The following is an 18,672-nucleotide window of genomic DNA, read 5'->3' on the forward strand; positions in this document are numbered from 1 at the left end:
CTCAGTAACCCAAAATTTACTACGCATGTCATACCTTGGTTAGTCCTTCCAAAATGCAACACCTCACACTTGGCTGCATTAAATTCTATTTGCCATTTTTCCAATTGGTCCAGATCCCTCTGCAAGCTTTGAAAGCCTTTCTCACTGACCACAATACCTCTAATTTTACTGTCATCAGCAAATTTCCCACATCGTCATCCAGATAATTGATAGACAACAAATAACAATGGTCCCAACATCAATCCCTGAGGTACACCACTAATCACAGGCCTCCAGTCTGACAAGCAATCATCCACCAGCACTCGCTGTCTTCTCCCATTCAGCAAATTTAGAATCCAGTTTACTACTTTTCCATGCATACCTAGTGTCTGAACCTTCTGAACTAACCTCTCACATGGGTCCTTGTCAAAGGCCTTACTAAATGCCATATAGACAACATCTACAGCCTTTCCTTCATCTACTTTCTTGGTAACCTCCTCAAAAACAACTCTAAGATTCATCAAATACAACCCACCATGAACAAAGCCATGCCGACAATCCTTAATCAGCCCTTGGGTGTCTAAATACTTGTATATCTGATCTCTTAGAACACCCTCCAATAATTTACCTACTACTAAGGTCAGGATCACAGGCCTGTAATTTCCTGGTTTACTTTTGGAGCCTTTTTAAACAATGGAACAACATGAGCTAACCTCTAATCCTTTGGCACCTCATTCGTGACCATTTTAAATATTTCTGCCAGGCCCCTGTAATTTTAATACTAGACTCCCTCAAGGCCCGAGGGAATATCATTTCAGACGAGAGATTTATCTACCTTTATTCACTGCAAGGCAGCAAGCACCTCCTCCTCTTTAATCTCTATAAGTTCCATGTCCCTTCTGCTTGTTTCCCTTCCTTCCTGGTACACCATGCCAGTTTCCTGCGTAAATACTGATGCAAAAAAACTGTTTAAGATCTCCCCATCTTAGGCTCCACACATAGACAACCACTCTGGTCTTCCAAGGGACCAATTTTGTCCCTTACTATCCTTTTACTCTTAAAATATTTGTAGAAACCCTTTAGGTTTACTTTCACATTATCTGCCAAAGCAACTTAAGTGTTTTTTTTTGCCTTCCTGATTTCTTTCTTAAGTATTCTCTTACATTTTCTATACTCTTCTAGTACCTCATTTGCTCCTTGTTGCCTATACCTGCTATACATCTCTCTTCTTCTTAACCAGATTGCTAACATCCCTTGAAAGCCAAGGTTCCCTATGCCTGTTAACTTTGCTTTTAATCTGGACAGGAGCATGCAAACTCTGCACTCTCAAAATTTCACCTTTGAAGGACTTCTACTTACTGAACACATCCTTGCCAGACAACAACTTATCCAATCCATTCTTCCTAGATCCTTTCTCATTTCCACAAAATTGGCCTTTCTCCAATTTAGAATCTTGAAGACCAGACCTATCCTTATCAATAATTTTTTTTTTAGCCCAACTTGGAGGCCGATCCAAATCCATCAAACCACTAATAAATTTAAGTTGGGCTGATTCATAATAGTTCTGAAAATGAGGTATTTGCAATCCACCTAAAGCATACTTCCAAGTAAGTTTATTTACTTGGTAATTTACCTTTCCATAAAAATTCCCTAGTGACTTTAAGTCCTGAAAAAAGTTTCTTGTAAGATAACATGGTATTGATTAAAACAAATATTGAATACATGGAAAAATATTCATTTTAATACAATTAACCTGACTAATTAAAGTTAACGGAAGGTCCTTCCACTTAATTAAATCTGCTTTAATCATTTTCAATAATGGAACATAATTTAATTTATAAAAAGAATGATACTCAGTATAGAAAGATTGATACTCGGTATTCACAGTTATTCCTAAATATTTAATTTTATCTGACCATTTCAAATTAATAACATTTTTTTAAAACTGAATAATCTCCTCCTCCAACTGGTAAAATTTCACATTTATCCCAATTAACTTTATATCCAGATAGTGATCCATACTGTAATAAATGTTCCTTTAAATGTGGCAAAGATTGTTCTGGATTTGTTAAATATATCAAAACATAGTCTGCAAATAAATTAATCTTATACTCTTCATCCAGAACTCTCATCCCTCTTATCTGTTTTAATTGAGCTAACAGTTCAATTACCAACGCAAACAGGGCTGGTGACAATGGACAACCCTGTCGATTAGATTGTGTCAATTTAAACGACGATGAAGCTTGCCATTTGTCACCAGCCTAGCAGTCGGGTTTGTATATAAAGCTTTAACCCAACCAATAAAAAAGGGGCCAAATTTAAACTTTTCCAAAACCTTAAATAAAAAATCCCATTCGACCCTATCAAAAGCTTTTTCCGCTTCAAGTGGAACCACCATTGGATAGTTAGGTTGCTGCCGGTATGCATTGATCAAACTAATTAATCAAAGAATGTTATCTGAAGCATGTCTATTTTCAATAAAACCTGTATCAATTTTGGTAAATATTTAGCAAGCCAATTTGCTAACATTTTAGCTATTATTTTATAGTCCACATTCAATAAAGAAATAAGTCTATATGAATACACCTTTAATGAATCTTTATCTTTCTTTGGAATTACAGTAATAAAAGGACTAGAACAAGATTCTGGTAACTCAATGTTCAGTCATTTGTTCTAATACCTCTCCAAACACCCAAGATAAGTCTTCATAAAAAAACTATAAAATTCCACAGAAAACCCGTCATCACCTGGTGACTTAACATTAGGCATTTCCAACATAGCAGTCTTAATTTCTAAATCTGTAAATGGAGCTTCCAAATCTATAATATCCTCTTTTTTCTAATGCTGTTAATGTAGATTTTTAAAAAATCAATAGATCCATTGTCCCGTCTCCCCACAGAAGTATATAATTTTTATAAAATGAATAAAACTCATTAATTTCCTGAGGTTTATAGGTAACTATTGAATTCTTTTTAACAGCATTAATAACCTTTGAGGTCTGTTCCTTCAGTAATCGCCATGCAAGTACTTTGTGCACCTTCTCACCCCATTCATAATATCGTTGCTTAGATCGATTAAATAAAAATTCAAATTGATTAGTCTGTAACGTATTATACCGCAGTTTCAATTTAGTCAAAGCTATTTTCTGATCTTCTGTCACTCTTTTCTGAAATTCCTTTTCCAGTTCATCAATCTGCTTTTTTAAGACTTTCAGCCATATACCTCAACTTTGCTAGTATAACTAATTATGTCCTCTTAAATAAGCTTTCAACACATCCCATAATACAAAATGACTTAACTGAATTAGCATTTTCAATGAAGAAAAAAAATCAATCTGTTCCTTAACAAAAGGAACAAACTAAGGTTTTTTCAACAACATTGTATTAAACCACCATCTATAGGATGAACGTCCTTGGGTCGTAGGTTTTATATTGGAGTGGCCTTCTCCTATGCAGGTTTCTTACCCGGGCTGGAGGGGTCTGCCTCCCCTCCTAGGTCGGTCCATACTGCCCGGATCGGGGCCTCCGCCTGCCTCACTCGACCGAGGCCGGCACCGCCGTCTCCCCCTTGCTCCTGCCCGGATCGGGGCCGCCGCCGTCTACCCTTCGCCCGGACCGGGGCCGGGGCCGCTGCTGCTCTCCCTGTGCCCGGACTGGGGCCGCCGCCTCCAACTCTCTGCCCGGATCGGGGCCTCCGCCTGCCCCACTCGACTGAGGCCGGGGCCGCCGTCTCCCCCTTGCTCCTGCCCGGATCGGGGCCGCCGCCGCCTACCCTTCGCCCGGACCGGGGCCGCTGCTGCTCTCCCTGTGCCCGGACTGGGGCCGCCGCCTCCAACTCTCTGCCCGGATCGGGGCCTCCGCCTGTCTCACTCGACCGAGGCCGGGGCCGCTGTCTCCCCCTTGCTCCTGCCCGGATCGGGGCCGCCGCCGCCTACCCTTCGCCCGGACCAGGGCCGGGGCCGCTGCTGCTCTCCCCGTGCCCGGACTGTATATATCCCTACACTACCTCACCAAAGCCTTCGACACCGTGAGCAGGAAAGGGCTTTGGCAAATACTAGAGCGCATCGGATGTCCCCCAAAGTTCCTCAACATGATTATCCAACTGCACGAAAACCAACAAGGTCGGGTCAGATACAGCAATGAGCTCTCTGAACCCTTCTCCATTAACAATGGCGTGAAGCAAGGCTGTGTTCTCGCACCAACCCTCTTTTCAATCTTCTTCAGCATGATGCTGAACCAAGCCATGAAAGACCCCAACAATGAAGACGCTGTTTACATCCGGTACCGCACGGATGGCAGTCTCTTCAATCTGAGGCGCCTGCAAGCTCACACCAAGACACAAGAGCAACTTGTCCGTGAACTACTCTTTGCAGACGATGCCACTTTAGTTGCCCATTCAGAGCCAGCTCTTCAGCGCTTGACGTCCTGCTTTGCGGAAACTGCCAAAATGTTTGGCCTGGAAGTCAGCCTGAAGAAAACTGAGGTCCTCCATCAGCCAGCTCCCCACCATGACTACCAGCCCCCCCACATCTCCATCGGGCACACAAAACTCAAAACGGTCAACCAGTTTACCTATCTCGGCTGCACCATTTCATCAGATGCAAGGATCGACAACGAGATAGACAACAGACTCGCCAAGGCAAATAGCGCCTTTGGAAGACTACACAAAAGAGTCTGGAAAAACAACCAACTGAAAAACCTCACAAAGATAAGCGTATACAGAGCCGTTGTCATACCCACACTCCTGTTCGGCTCCGAATCATGGGTCCTCTACCGGCACCACCTACGGCTCCTAGAACGCTTCCACCAGCGTTGTCTCCGCTCCATTCTCAACATCCATTGGAGCGCTTTCATCCCTAACGTCGAAGTACTCGAGATGGCAGAGGTCGACAGCATCGAGTCCACGCTGCTGAAGATCCAGCTGCGCTGGATGGGTCACGTCTCCAGAATGGAGGACCATCGCCTTCCCAAGATCGTGTTATATGGCGAGCTCTCCACTGGCCACCGTGACAGAGGTGCACCAAAGAAAAGGTACAAGGACTGCCTAAAGAAATCTCTTGGTGCCTGCCACATTGACCACCGCCAGTGGGCTGATAACGCCTCAAACCGTGCATCTTGGCGCCTCACAGTTTGGCGGGCAGCAACCTCCTTTGAAGAAGACCGCAGAGCCCACCTCACTGACAAAAGGCAAAGGAGGAAAAACCCACCACCCAACCCCAACCAACCAATTTTCCCCTGCAACCGCTGCAACCGTGTCTGCCTGTCCTGCATCGGACTTGTCAGCCACAAACGAGCCTCCAGCTGACATGGACTTTTACCCCCTCCATAAATCTTCGTCCGCGAAGCCAAGCCAAAGAATAGGATGAACGTACTACCTCCCAACTTAAATAAGAAAAAAATAATAAAGAATGATCTGATATAACTCTACTCTTACATTCTGCCTGCAATACCTTTCCTTGTAAATGTGCCGACATTTAAAAAATCTATTCTAGAAAAGGAATCATGTCAGGAAGAATGAAGAGAAATCTTTCTCTGTTGGATTAATCCTTCTCCAAATATCTACCAAATTTAAATCTTTCATTAAAGCCCCAATTTGTATCACCATCTTTGATTTTCTAATACATTTTGGGGATTTATCCATCAAAGGGTCCAGAACACAATTGAAATTCCCCCAACTAGAATATTTTCATTAGCTTGACTTAATAACAAAAAAAGTGTCTGAAATAAAACATTCATCATCTACATTAAGTGCATAGATATTAAGTAAAGTCCAAAGTTCATTAAAGATTTTACAGTCCATTTTTAAAATCCTCCCAGCATTCCCCTCTAGTCTGTAACTTAAAAGATAAATTCTTATGAACTAAAAATTGCTACACATTTTGCCTTAAAATTAAATGAAGAAAAAAACATGACCAACCCAATCTCTTTTCAATTTCAAATGTTCTTTTTCAGTCAAATGTGTTTCTTGTAAAAAAGCAATATCAATTTTCATTTTCTTAATAAGCTAAAACTCGCTTTCGCTTATTTGGATTATTTAATCCCTGAACATTAGAAGTTGCAAATTTCAAACCAGACATTTTAATAAACTAACAATATAATCACTTAATACAAAAAGTTGCTCTCCTACTAATAAACAAAATCCACTCTCCCTCCCCTAATGTGATAGAAAAAGTTTATAAAAAGGAATACAATTAATTACCCCCCCAAAAAAACACCCAAAGGTAGTAATTGCTAAAAAAACTGGGTGTGGTAAACCCCACCTGTGGCAGATGACTATCAAAGATATTAGTGCCATTCACTTCCCCCCAGCCAGAAATACAATACATATATAATGTAATTCAACATCATAGAAATATTCAGCCCTGCGACTCCAGTCCCAAAGATTGGCTTGAATTTTCATCAATAAGACTGTGTCAAAACCTCCTTCTTCCCATCTTTCCCATTCTGTCAATTTCTATTGGCCCTTCTTTTAGGCGATGACGGCGAGACTCTTCCCTGACCACATACATCTGGTAGTGAATTAGCAAAAACCAATGCATCATGATTATTCTCAAATAATTGAGACTGATAATTCCCATAAAAAACCTTCAACACAGCAGGGTATCGAAAAGCTTTTCCGCCACAACACATCTTTAGCCGAATTAAACTCCCGTCGACATCTAATAATTTCTGGACTTAAATCAGCATAGAAAAAAACTATTATTCTGAATCATCATTGCAGCTCGACTTTGTCTTGCCTTCTGAACTGCCAACCGCAAAATAATTTCTCTACCCTGATAATTCAGGCACCGAATTAAAACTGCTCATGATGGTTGTTCCAGTAACGGTTTCCACCTCAATGCTCTATATGCCCTTTCCAATACTAAACCAACTGGAAAGAACTCTTTACCCAACATCTCAGGGATACAGTTCTTAAAATTTTTTATTGGATCTGCACCTTCAGTATCTTCCAGAAGACCCACAATTTTTACATTATTTTTCTGACTTTGATTTTCCAATGAATCAATTTTTTTCAATAAATCTCTCTTCTGAATTCCCCAAACCACGAACGAATCTTCCACTTTCTCTATTTTATCTTTATTACGTACAACTTGCTCTTTATATTCAGAGAAAGCTGTCTCAAGCTTTTAAAAATTTTCTTGTACTACATCTACTGAAGTAAGGCATTTATTAAATGTAGAGATATCTTCAGAGACATTAAACATTGTAGATTGCATTTGATGAGACATAGTATCCATATGATAAGCAATCCCTTCCAGCACAGTAAAAAGAGTTCAGTCTGTATTCCAGTGGCACATCTTGAGACCCATCTTCTACAAGCTCCTCCTCCAATTGTTCCTATGAACTGGCATGAAAGGTAAGTCTTCTTCTTGTTCCAGCATTGTCAAGACTTTTCCTGTGCGACTGCGGGTCTGGACACCCGACAACGGCACCCCGACCACATCGGGGCGCCACCACTCGGGGCCCCCACAGATCACACACGCTCCAATAATTCGCGGACCCTGGAAACACCACACATGCCCAGCAGGGCCAGGGGCGGTCTCCAGCAACTTCCTACGCGTCGCCGACTCCCCCGACAACAGTGCAGGCCTAAGGGCTCTTTGTTCAGTCGGGTCACCGCGCACTCGACATTGCGAACGCGTGGGTCAACGTCGGTTGATTTCGTCAAGAAGCTGGCACCATCTTGTGGGGACAAGACCGGCGCAATACTTAGCCTAGCTAGAGTTCTCGGTGGCTTGGAAGTTCCTGACGGCAACTCTGTGGTTCCAACTGGACAGGTCAGCCTCAGTTCTTCAGCACTTTTAAAAAGTAATTTTTTTCTGTAGTTGAGTCTTAGGTTTTTTAATATTAGCTGCCATTATAGACAACTAATGTACTTAGAAGCAGAAATATAACATTTATATACTTAAAGTTTAAAAATGGGTGTTTACAAAAACTGGCTGGGGAGGATTAGGACCGCACGTCAGCCCTCTACGCCATCTTGCCATGCCCCCCTCTTTATACACCCAGTTTTTTTAGGGAATTACTACCTTTGGGTGTTTTTTTTTTGGGGGGGAATTAATTGTATTCCTTTTTATAAACTTTTTCTATCACATTAGGGGAGGGAGAGTGGATTTTGTTTATTAGTAGGAGAGCAACTTTTTGTATTAAGTGATTATATTGTTAGTTTATTAAAATGTCTGGTTTGAAATTTGCAACTTCTAATGTTCAGGGATTAAATAATCCAATTAACTTGAAACTAATGACATTATGGTCACTGGACCCAAAATGGACCCATACTTCTGTCACCTGAACTGTCTGGTTCCCAAATAGATCAGGTATTGCATCCTCTCACATTGGTACCTCTATATAATGATTTAGAAAACTTTCCTGAACACATTTGAAAAACTCAAGCCATCCAGCCCTTTTACAGTATGGAAGACCCAGTCAATATATGGGAAGTTGAAATCTCCTACCATCACAACCTTATGTTTGCTGCAGCTGTCTGCCCTCTACAGATTTGCTCCTCCAATTCTCTTGGTCTATTTGGAGGTATATAATACAACCCTATCAGTGTGGTCAACCCTTTCCTGTTCCTCAGCTCCACTCTGTAGACGAACCCTCCGGGCTATCCTGTCCAAGCAAAGCTGTGATATTTTCCCTGACTAGCAAAGAGGGAATTGCCAATGGAAACTGGAAGGAAATACAAACCACACAGTTTGACTCATGCAACAATGAATGGTTTTTCTAGATGAGGGACCTTGATTAAGTGATTGTATGTGATATTTCAGCTTTCTCCTTTTAGGATTGTAATGCTGTCATGTGTTTGCTATTCCTCCCACTCCTGCCTCATAGCAGTTTTGAAGGTTTTTAATTTATGTTTGATTTCTCTTCCCCCCCCCCCCCCCCGTTTTCTCCTTCTCACCACTACCACCCTTTTCTCACCCCAAAGCAGTAGCCAACTTGTTCCCATAATTACCTCAGTGGCTCAGTGTTATAAATGCTGCCAAGATAGATTTTGAAGAGAGTAAAACCATACTTCATAAACAAAGGACATTATTTCAGACTAGTTCCAAAGTAAGGAAGGATTCCAATTACTTAATGTAGCAATTATGAGATGGAGGGAGTAAATCTTGATTGGTTCAGTTCATTGTTCTCGTAAGTTCGTTTGCAATATTTCAAATGGTGCCAGTGAATTTGGATAGACTGCTGAAATATTATCCTTTAGTTTCTGTCTGCCCAGCTTCAAGATTCAGGAAATCTATTTTTTCTTTCTTCCCCTTCATGGGGCCTCATTTCTCTGCTACAAGATGGGAAAGATGATTTCTGTGTCAAGGTCTTTTCTACAACCTTAAACACTGCTCAGCCTTGATCACCCAGAAATTCTCAGGATCATCTGGGAAATATGATCATTTTCAGTGAACTCAATTCAAGTAGCAGTTCATCCAACACACACAGATAAACTTGAAACTCAACTTACTTAAAGATGAGAGAAATACTGTATTTTTCAGAGAATCACTTTTCTTGTTTGAAGTTAGTGGAATAAATTTGCAAAAAAACAAACTCAATTTATGCATTAAAGACACCCTTTCAAATCCATTTTAATAGAGACTGGTGATTTGGATTCTGCAGCTGAGGTTAGTGGTCTGCCTTACAAATTGTTGTACAAACCCATTGCTAGCTGCTAACCTTTCCTGAACAAATGGGAAATTTTCAGATGATGTATCCTGCTGCATAGGCAGTGGAAATGCCTGATAGCTGTGATTAGTTCTATTCAGTTCCCATTTTGAAGCAATTGCAATCACCCCTCATTGGTTTGCTTCCTACTGAATGACTTCCAATACCGCAGTTAGGTTTTCCCAGCACCAGCCATCAGATCACAGGCTTTCTTGTGTTTCGACCAGTGTTTCACCTGACAGTCTCTGAAAAAGAATTAAATGTGCAAAATTAAACACCATCTTAATTAATCAATGTTTTGACCAACTCAGTTTGGGATTGATTAGCAAAGATTTAGGATTCTCTATTGTATGTTGACTGGAGGCCAATCAACAATTTTTGATAATTGCCAGGGATTCGTGGAGCTCATGACTTTTCACAATACAAGCACAGTCATCATTCTTGAAGTCTTTCTTGAAAATACATACCCCTCAAGCTCACAGCCCTCCCAAATATACTCCTCTCACTTGCATGGCGTTGCTAAATACACACTCCTCCTCACATATCTTCCTAAACTCACAACAGCATCCTTGAAGACACATCCCTCTGAAACCCATTTCCAAATCACACAAACTCCACCTGACATAGTTCTCAAAATGAAGGAAGTAGAAAAAAAACTCTGTTCAAATGCATTCAAGTGGCATTTGAAGATTTGAGGTAGTTTCTATCGGTGCCATTGTAGTACTGCTTTCTTTTGTACTCCCTGCTGCAATGACATTTAGAGAGTCAGAGTTTAACAGCTCAGAAATAGGTCCTTTGGCCCAACTTGTCTATGCCAACCAAACTATCGACCTAAGCTATCTATCTAAGCTACTCTCATTTGCCTGTATTTGACTCAGTTCCCTCCAAATCTTTCCTAACCATGTCCCTATTGAAATGTACTTTAAATGTTCTAATTGTACCTGCCTCTATCACTTCCTCTGACTACTGATTCTACACATTAAGGACTGAAGAACACTGCTTCGTCCAGTTGTACTTTACAATTCTATGATAATAATAAATAAACTTGATACCTACAACCTTCTGCATGAAAAAGGTGCCCCGCGGGTCTCTTCATTCTTTTCCACCTCTCCTTAAATTTATACCCCCTGGTTTTAGACTCCCTACCCTGTGAACAAAGATTACAAGTTTCCTTGTCAATCCCCTCATGATTTTATAAATAGCTCTAAGGTTTGCTCCCCTCAACCTCTTACAGTTCAGGGATTTAGAGACAATCCAGTCTTTGTGTGGATTTGTGAATCTGCATAATTTGTAGATTTACATTGTCTAGAATTTTTGCTTTTTCTGTTGCCATCCATCAAAATTAATACTGTTCATTTGTAAAACCAGATTTTAACAGAAAATTCACCACTAAAGTACACCACTTCTGGAATTTGCTTCTTTTATATGCCTGATAATATTTCCTCATCTGGGCAGAATACAGGTTTCCAGATTTATTGAGTTTGAACTTAATCTCCTCATGAATGATGATACATGCAAGAAGACGATTTACATCAGGGATACCACAAGCCCACTGTGTGCTAAAAGTAACAGCATTGGGGGAAGCAACTAGAGAACCAAGATCAGGAACGAGTCGCCATACTCTAGGGCCCATTATGAAAATGATCCATGATCTCATTGTTTAACTATAATTGTCAAAAAAAAAGCCACCGCTGCAGCGCTGATTTTCACCACTGGAGCGCTATTTACTGCTGCAACTCACACCCAAAGTCACACACTTCACCTTAGCAGTTACTTCCTAAACTACCTCATAGAATCACTTTTCTTTGTCTGGTAGATATGGTAATAAGAAATTGTCATTTGTCTCAGCAAACCAAAAAGATCACGTTAAAGGAGCAGAAGCAGGCCACTAGGCCCATTGAGTCTGTTCCGTGACTCTAAGCTCACACCTAATTCCAATTTCCAGTCTTCATCTTTCATGGCCAGAGGAGTGTGCATTCCCCATCTTTACCCTGAGTGTCTTGGAGTCTGTAACCAGTAATTTATTCAAAATGATAGTGGGTGATGGTCCATTAGTAACTGATTTCTTTCAGATCTCTCCACCACTCTGTCGCTATCCTTGTTTCATGAACACTCCTTTTGCCAGTGTCCTCTCGAAGTTCTTTTGCCTTCATCATTGTAGAAATGCGCCATGAGCTTTGCATCAGATCTTTCCCCCTTGAAGATGATTATGTTGGAGAGGAAGACCACAAGATGTAGGAGCAGAAGTAGGGCATTCAGTTATCAAGCCTGCTCCGCCATTTCAGCATGAGCTGATCCATTCTCCCACTTAACTTCACTCACCTCCCATCTTCCCATAATCTTTGATACCTTGCTTGACTATTCAGGTACCTATCAATCTCTGCCCAAGAACCTGGCCTTCACAAGATCCCATGGTAGCAATTTCCAGAGGTTCACCACTTTCTGACTAAAGAAATTTCTTCCATTGTAGCCAACCGCAAAGAAACACAGTGTGGCAGGTTAAGCTCACTCATTTATTAGGGCTGGAAAGGCTGCTTTTATAGTGTAAAAGTTCCCACTTTTTTTTTTTTTCGCTGATTGACTGTGTCATCCATATGAATAACAATAATGGGCGAGAACATCCATGCATATGAATACCCTTCTTCCCCAACCTGTTTCTGCTGTTAGCTGGGCAGCTTGTCTAATGCCATTTTAGGGCTATTAGTCTGATGCTGCCCCAGCTTCTACCCCCACCGGTTCATTGTCCTGGGAGTCATTTTAGCGATCTCTGTTCCCATCTGCTGTCTCGCAATTGCCGGCTGCCACATTTCACACCCCCCCCCTCCCCAGAACTGGCATTACAGTCTATAGGTGTCCGTTGGTATAGTCTCCAAAGTCTTTTGTGGTCTGCCTGTCTCGAGGTGTTGGTGTCTCCACAGATTCTGCTGGGTCTGTGTGGGCAGGCTTGAGTTTATCTGTAGTGAAGACCTTTGGTTTACCACCGATGTCCAGCTCGAAGGTGGCTCCGTTGTTCCGGATGACTTAAAAGAGATTTTCGTATGGCTTCATCAGTGGTGAACGGTGGGGTCTTCTGCGTACAAACACGTACTCACAGTCCTTGAGTTCTTTGGGGATGTTGGACTTGGCTTGTCTGGAGGGTGGGATTGGAGCTAGGTTACCAACCTTTTCGCGCAGCCTGTCCAGGAAGGTGGTTGTCTCCACCTGCTGTTCTCTGGCCTGTGGAACGAAATTCCTGGGAACCGTGAGTGGGGCTCTGCAGACAAATTCAGCAGAGAATGCGTGGAGGTCTTTTTTCGGTGCTGTTTGGATGCCCAGTATTGCCCATGGTAGCTCGTCCACCCAGTTGGGGCCCATGAGTCTGGTCTTGAGGTGCCTGTGGAAACGATCCACCATACCGTTGGCTTGCAGGTAGTATGCCGTCGTATGGTGTAGCTGAGCGCCCCACAAGTTGGCAATGTCGGTCCACAAACAGGAGGTAAACTGTGCATCTCGGTCAGAAGTGATGTGCTGTGGCAGTCCGAATCTTGCAATCCAGGATGAGAGGAGTGCTTTGGCACAGGACTTGGTGGATGTGTTGGCCAGGGGAATTGCTTCTAGCCAACGGGTGAAGCAGTCGATCACTGAACAGGTAGCAGAAACCCTGAGAGACTGGCAAGGGTCCCACTATGTTCATGTGAATGTGGTCAAACCTGCATTCCATTGGCTCGAAAGGCTGTGGGGGGGCCTTGGTGTTTCGATGCACTTTGGCTGTTTTGGGACTGTGTACCAGCCTTGGCCCACCCCCATACTTGTTTCTGCAATCCACGTCACATGTACTTGCTGGCCACCAGCCGGATCGTAGTCCTTATGGATGGGTGTGCCAGTCCGTGGATGGAGTCAAAAACTTATCGTCTTCTTGCTGTTGGGACAGTAGGTCAAACCTGCCGGTGGCCATGTTGCACAGGAGGCTGGTAGTACCTGTGCCGACTGGAACGTCCTGAAGCCAAAGGGCTGTGACAGGGGTCCTGTACTGTGGGATCTCGTCGTCCTGCTGCTGTGCCTCTGCCAGTGCTGCGAAGTCCAGACTATTGACCAGGGAGTGGACAAGGCGTCCGCGACCACGTTGTCTTTGCCTGAGATGTGCTCAGAGATGCAAGACAAGTGTCTCTGTTGATGTGCTGACCAGGAGTCAGAGATTTTAGCCAGGGCAAAAGTCAGTGGTTTGTGATCTGTGAAAGCCCTTCCCTCAAGAAAGTACCGGAAGTGGCGGATGGCAAAGTACAGCACCAGCAGCTCTCTATCAAAAGCACTGTACATCAGCAGATGTTTGCTGAAGAAAGTGGGTACCAACTTCTTTCTATCTGCTGCTCCAGACTCCACCAATTGCTGTTCCTGAGGCATCGACTGTGAGGGCCGTGGGTGCATCTGGACTGGGGTGGGTCAGGAGTGCAGCTTGGGCCAGGGCTTCTTTGGTTTCCACGAACGCACGTGTGGATTCGTTGTCCCAGGTCAGGTCCTTCTCCTTGCCGGAGATCAGGATCAACAGAAGGCGCTTCACTCGGGCAGCTGCTGGGATAAACCTGTGATAAAAGTTTATCATCCCCATGAACTCCTGCAGACCTTTGGTTGTACTGGGCTTTGGGAAGCTGCGGATGACCTCTACCTTGTCGGGCAGTGGTGTCACAGGAAGCTTATTGTGTTCAGGTCAAACTAGCATTTGGCCAGGTTGATGGTGAGGCCGAACTCATGCAGATGACTACAGAGATTTTGGAGATGCTGAAGGTGTTCCTGTCGGGTTCTACTTGCCACGAGGATATCATTGCGGTAGACGAAAGTGCCGTCCAGGTCTCGGCGCACTGCGTCCATCAGTCGCTGGAATGTCTGTGCCGTATTTTTGAGCCCAAGTGGCATCCTCAGGAACTCGAACAGCCCAAATGGAGTGATGATTGCCATCTTAGGGATGTCATCAGGATGCACCGTGATCTGGTGATATCCTCGCATGAGGTCCACTTTTGAGAATATTGTTGCCCTGTGCAGGTTTGACGCAAAATCCTGGATGTGTGGCATGGGGTAACGGTCAGGGGTGGTGGCCTCATTGAGCCAATAGTCACCACATGGTCTCCAGCCCCCAGTTGCTTTAGGCACCATGTGCAGGGGTGAGGCCCATGGGGCATCTGACTGTCGAACAACATTCAACTCCTCAAGCTTGCGGAACTCCTCCTTGGCCAGTTGGAGCTTCTCTGGGGGGGGAAGTTGTCTCGCCCTTGCTTGGAGAGCGGGGCCCTTGGTCAGGATCTGATGTCTGACGCCGTGTGAGGCATCTCCGCTGTGAACTGAGGGGAAAGGATTGCTGGGAATCCCGCTAGCACCTTGGAGAACTCATCCTCCAAGCTGTGGATGGAGTAGAGGTGCATTGCCGGAAAACTAACGCCCCTCAGTGCAATGGTCTGGTAGGTCTCGGTGTGGATGAGTCGCTTACCCTTAAGGTCCACTAGGAGGCTGTGGGCTTGCTGGAAATCCACTCCGAGGAGTGGCTCTGCAGCCAGCGTGAACTACCATGAGAAGTGACTGCCCCCGAACTTCACCTCAGCCCTACGAATGCCATAGATCCGTATACTACTGTTGTTGGCACCCTTAATGTGGGTCCCGCAAGCCTGCACCTAATGTCCAACCCTATCGGGGTACCACGCTGGCCTCTGCTCTTGTATCTACCAGAAAGCATCTGCCAGACAGGCGGTCCCAGACATACAGGAGGCTCTCTTGGTTGCCAGCCATCGTGGCCATCAGTGACGCCTGGCCTTGTCGTTTCCCTGGAACTTGCAGGGGGACTGGCATCAGCTGGCCTCAGTGCCCCATCTCCCATGGTAGAAGATCCATCTGTCACTGGAGTTGCTCCTGCCTCTGGTCTGCTGTTCCTTGCTTGGGCCTGCTGTTCCTTGCTTGGGACTGCTCTGATTTGATTGTGAGACTTCTTTTCGAACCCCACGGTAGCCAAGCACTTCTGTTTCTGTTTCCATAGAATGTCTACCCGTGCTGCGACTTTCCAAGGGTCGGTCAAATCTGCATCCGCCAGGAGCAGTTGGATGTCGTCAGGCATCTGTTCCAGGAACGCCTGCTCAAACATGATGGTGGGCTGCTCATCTCCCAGGAGGGCCAGCATCTCGTTGATGAGTGCCGATGGGGATCTGTCTCCAAACCCATCCAAGTGGAGCAAACATGCTCCTCACTCTTGCCGCGAGAGTCCGAACGTCTCGGTTAATAGCTCTTTGAAGGCAGTGAAAGTGCCTTCCGATGGAGGCCTGTGGATAAAGTTAGCCACTCTGTCTGCAGTCTGCGGATCCAGGGCGCTGACCACATAATTGTACTGGGTGGTCTCTGCTGTGATACCCCAAATCTGGAACAGGTCAAACCACACTCTGGGCTGAAGTGTCCAGAAGGTAGGGAGCCTCAGGCCAACTGCGCTGACTGCTGCTTTGTTCTGCATCGCTAGGTTTAGATTCTTTCTAAACCGTCGGAGTCGCCAATGGCAGATTAGGGCTGGAAAGGCTGCTTTTAAACCGTTCAAGTTCCTGCCGTTTTTGCTGATTGACTGAGTCAACTATATGAATAACAATAGCGGGTAGGAACAGCCATGCAGATGAATGCCCTTCTTCCCCAGCCTGTTTTTGCTGAGTTAGCTGGGCAGCTTGACCAATGCCATTTTAGGGCTGTTGGTTTGATGCTGCCCCAGCTTTTACCCCACCGGTTCGTTGTCCTGGGAGTCGCTTTAGCGATCTCTGTCTGCGTCTGCTGCCGAGCGATGTGCCGGTCCAATCTCTGCAATTGCGGGCTGCCACACCATCTCCATTTTAAATGGGCACCTTTCAACCTTGAAGTTGTGTCCTCTTCTCCTGAACTCCTCTACCATGAGAAACAACTTTATTACATCTACTCTGTACAGGCCTTTCAACATTCAAAATGCTTTTATGAGATCTCTCCTCATTCTTCTGAACGCCAAGGAGTACAGTCCAAGAGCCATCAATCATTTTTCCATATGCTAATCCCTTCATTCCAGGAATCAACTTTGTTAATCTTCTCTGAATCCTTCCCAATGCCAGCACATTATTTCTTAAAGAAGGAACCAAAAACTGTACTCCGTGAGACTTCACCAGTGCCTTATCAAGCCTCAACATCAAATCCCTGCTTTTGTATCCTATTCCTATTGATAGAAATGCCAACATTGCATTTGCCTTCTTCACCACTGACTTAATCTGGAGGTTAACATTTAGGGTATCCTGCATGAGGACTCCCAAATCATTTTGCATCTCAGAATTTTGAATTTTCTCCCCATCCAAATAATAGACTGCACTTTATTCCTACTACCAAAATGCATGACTGTACATTTTCCAAAATGGTATTCCATTTGCTACTTCACAAGAGGAGAAGTACACTGCATTATTTTGTCTTTCAAAACCAAGTACCAGCTTTAGCAACTCAGAGTACTTAAGCAAATCTAAAGGAAATAAATTCCCCCAATGTTTCCCAAAAACATCTCTCCTTACATCCTTAACCCATATCCTCTCGTTCTTGTCTCAATCAACTGCAGTGGAATCAGACTGCTTGCATTTTCCCGATCTATACCCTACATAATTTTGTGTACCTCTATCAAATCTTCCCTCTTTCTCTGCCACTCCAAGGAATAAACGTTCTCAACCTTTCCATAGAACTCAAATCGTTGAGCCTTAGCACCATCCTGGTAAATTTTCTCTGCACTTTTTCAATCTTATTAATATCTTTCTTGTCGCTCAGTGACCAAAACTGAATACAAAACTCCAAATTTGGCCTCACCAATGCCTTAGAAAATTTTACCATAACATTCCAACTCCTATGCTCAATACTTTGATTTTTGAAGGTCAATATGCCAAAAACTCTCTTTATGGCCCTCTCTACCTATGACACCACTTTCAAGGGATTATGTATCTCTATTCCCAGATTTCACAGTTCTATCACACTCCACAGTGCCCTACCATTTACCGTGTATGACCTACCCTGGTTTGTCCTCCCAAATTGCAACACGTTACACTAGACAACATTAAATTCTATCTGCTATTTTGCAGCCCATTTTCCCAGCTGGTCTAGATCCTACTTCAAGCTTCCAAACCCTTCCTTGCTGTCCACTGCATCCACAATCTTCATGTCATCTGCAAATTATCTGATCCAATTGTCCTCATTATTGTCCAGATCATTGATATAGATGATAAACAACAATGGACCCACCACCAATCTCTGATAGGCCTCCAGTCAGAAGCAATCATCTACTACCACCCTCTGTGTTCTTTCACAAAGAAAATGATTAATCCAATTTACTAACTCACCTTGAATACCGAGCAACTGGAAAATCTTGACCAGCCTCCCACATGGAACTTTATTAAAGGTCTTACAAAAAGTCCATGTAGACAACATCCACTGCCTTTTCTTCATCACATTTCCTGGTAATCTCCTCAAAAAAAACTATACAAAACTGCTTAGACATGACATGCCACACACAAATCCACACTGACTATCCCTAATCAGTCCTTGTCCGTGCGAGTACTTGTATATCTGGTTCCTTAAGATAGCTTTCAATAACTAACCCACGACTTAAGTCAGGCTCACTGGCCAATAATTACCCAAATTATTCTTGGAGCCTTTCTTAAACAATGGAACAATATTAGCTTTCCTCCAATTTGCTGGCCTCACCCATGGCAAAATAAGTTTTAAATCCCTCTGTGATGACACCTTAAATTTTCTGCATGAGCCTCCCCTAAGGTCCGAGAGAATACCTTGTCAGGTCCTGAGGATTGATCTACCATAATTGGTCTCAAGACAGACGGTACCCCCTCCTCTGTAATCAGAGGGGGTGGGGGGGAAGAGAGAGAGAGAGAGAGAGAGAGAGAGAGAGAGAGAGAGAGAGAGAGAGAGAGAGAGAGAGAGAGGGGGGAGAGAGGGGGGAGAGAGGGGGGAGAGAGGGGGGAGAGAGGGGGGAGAGAGGGGGGAGAGAGGGGGGAGAGAGGGGGGAGAGAGGGGGGAGAGAGGGGGG

The 18,672-nt window shown here is 44.0% G+C and overlaps 1 protein-coding gene across 5 annotated transcripts in view; it reads right to left on the reverse strand.

Moving 5' to 3' along the window:
* Nucleotides 1-9,526: 9,526 nt before the first annotated feature.
* Nucleotides 9,527-18,672, reverse strand: part of LOC138763335 (zinc finger MYND domain-containing protein 10-like) — a 51,453-nt gene continuing 42,307 nt past the window's right edge. For all 5 annotated transcript variants that reach the window (XM_069937301.1, XM_069937302.1, XM_069937298.1 and 2 more), the window contains one exon: nucleotides 9,527-9,880. In XM_069937301.1, the coding sequence (XP_069793402.1) occupies nucleotides 9,808-9,880 (73 nt within the window). In that variant the 3' untranslated portion in view covers nucleotides 9,527-9,807. The remainder of the gene's footprint in view (nucleotides 9,881-18,672) is intronic.

Source organism: Narcine bancroftii, chromosome 5 (assembly GCF_036971445.1).
Source record: "Narcine bancroftii isolate sNarBan1 chromosome 5, sNarBan1.hap1, whole genome shotgun sequence".
NCBI classification, from domain to species: Eukaryota; Metazoa; Chordata; class Chondrichthyes; order Torpediniformes; family Narcinidae; genus Narcine; species Narcine bancroftii.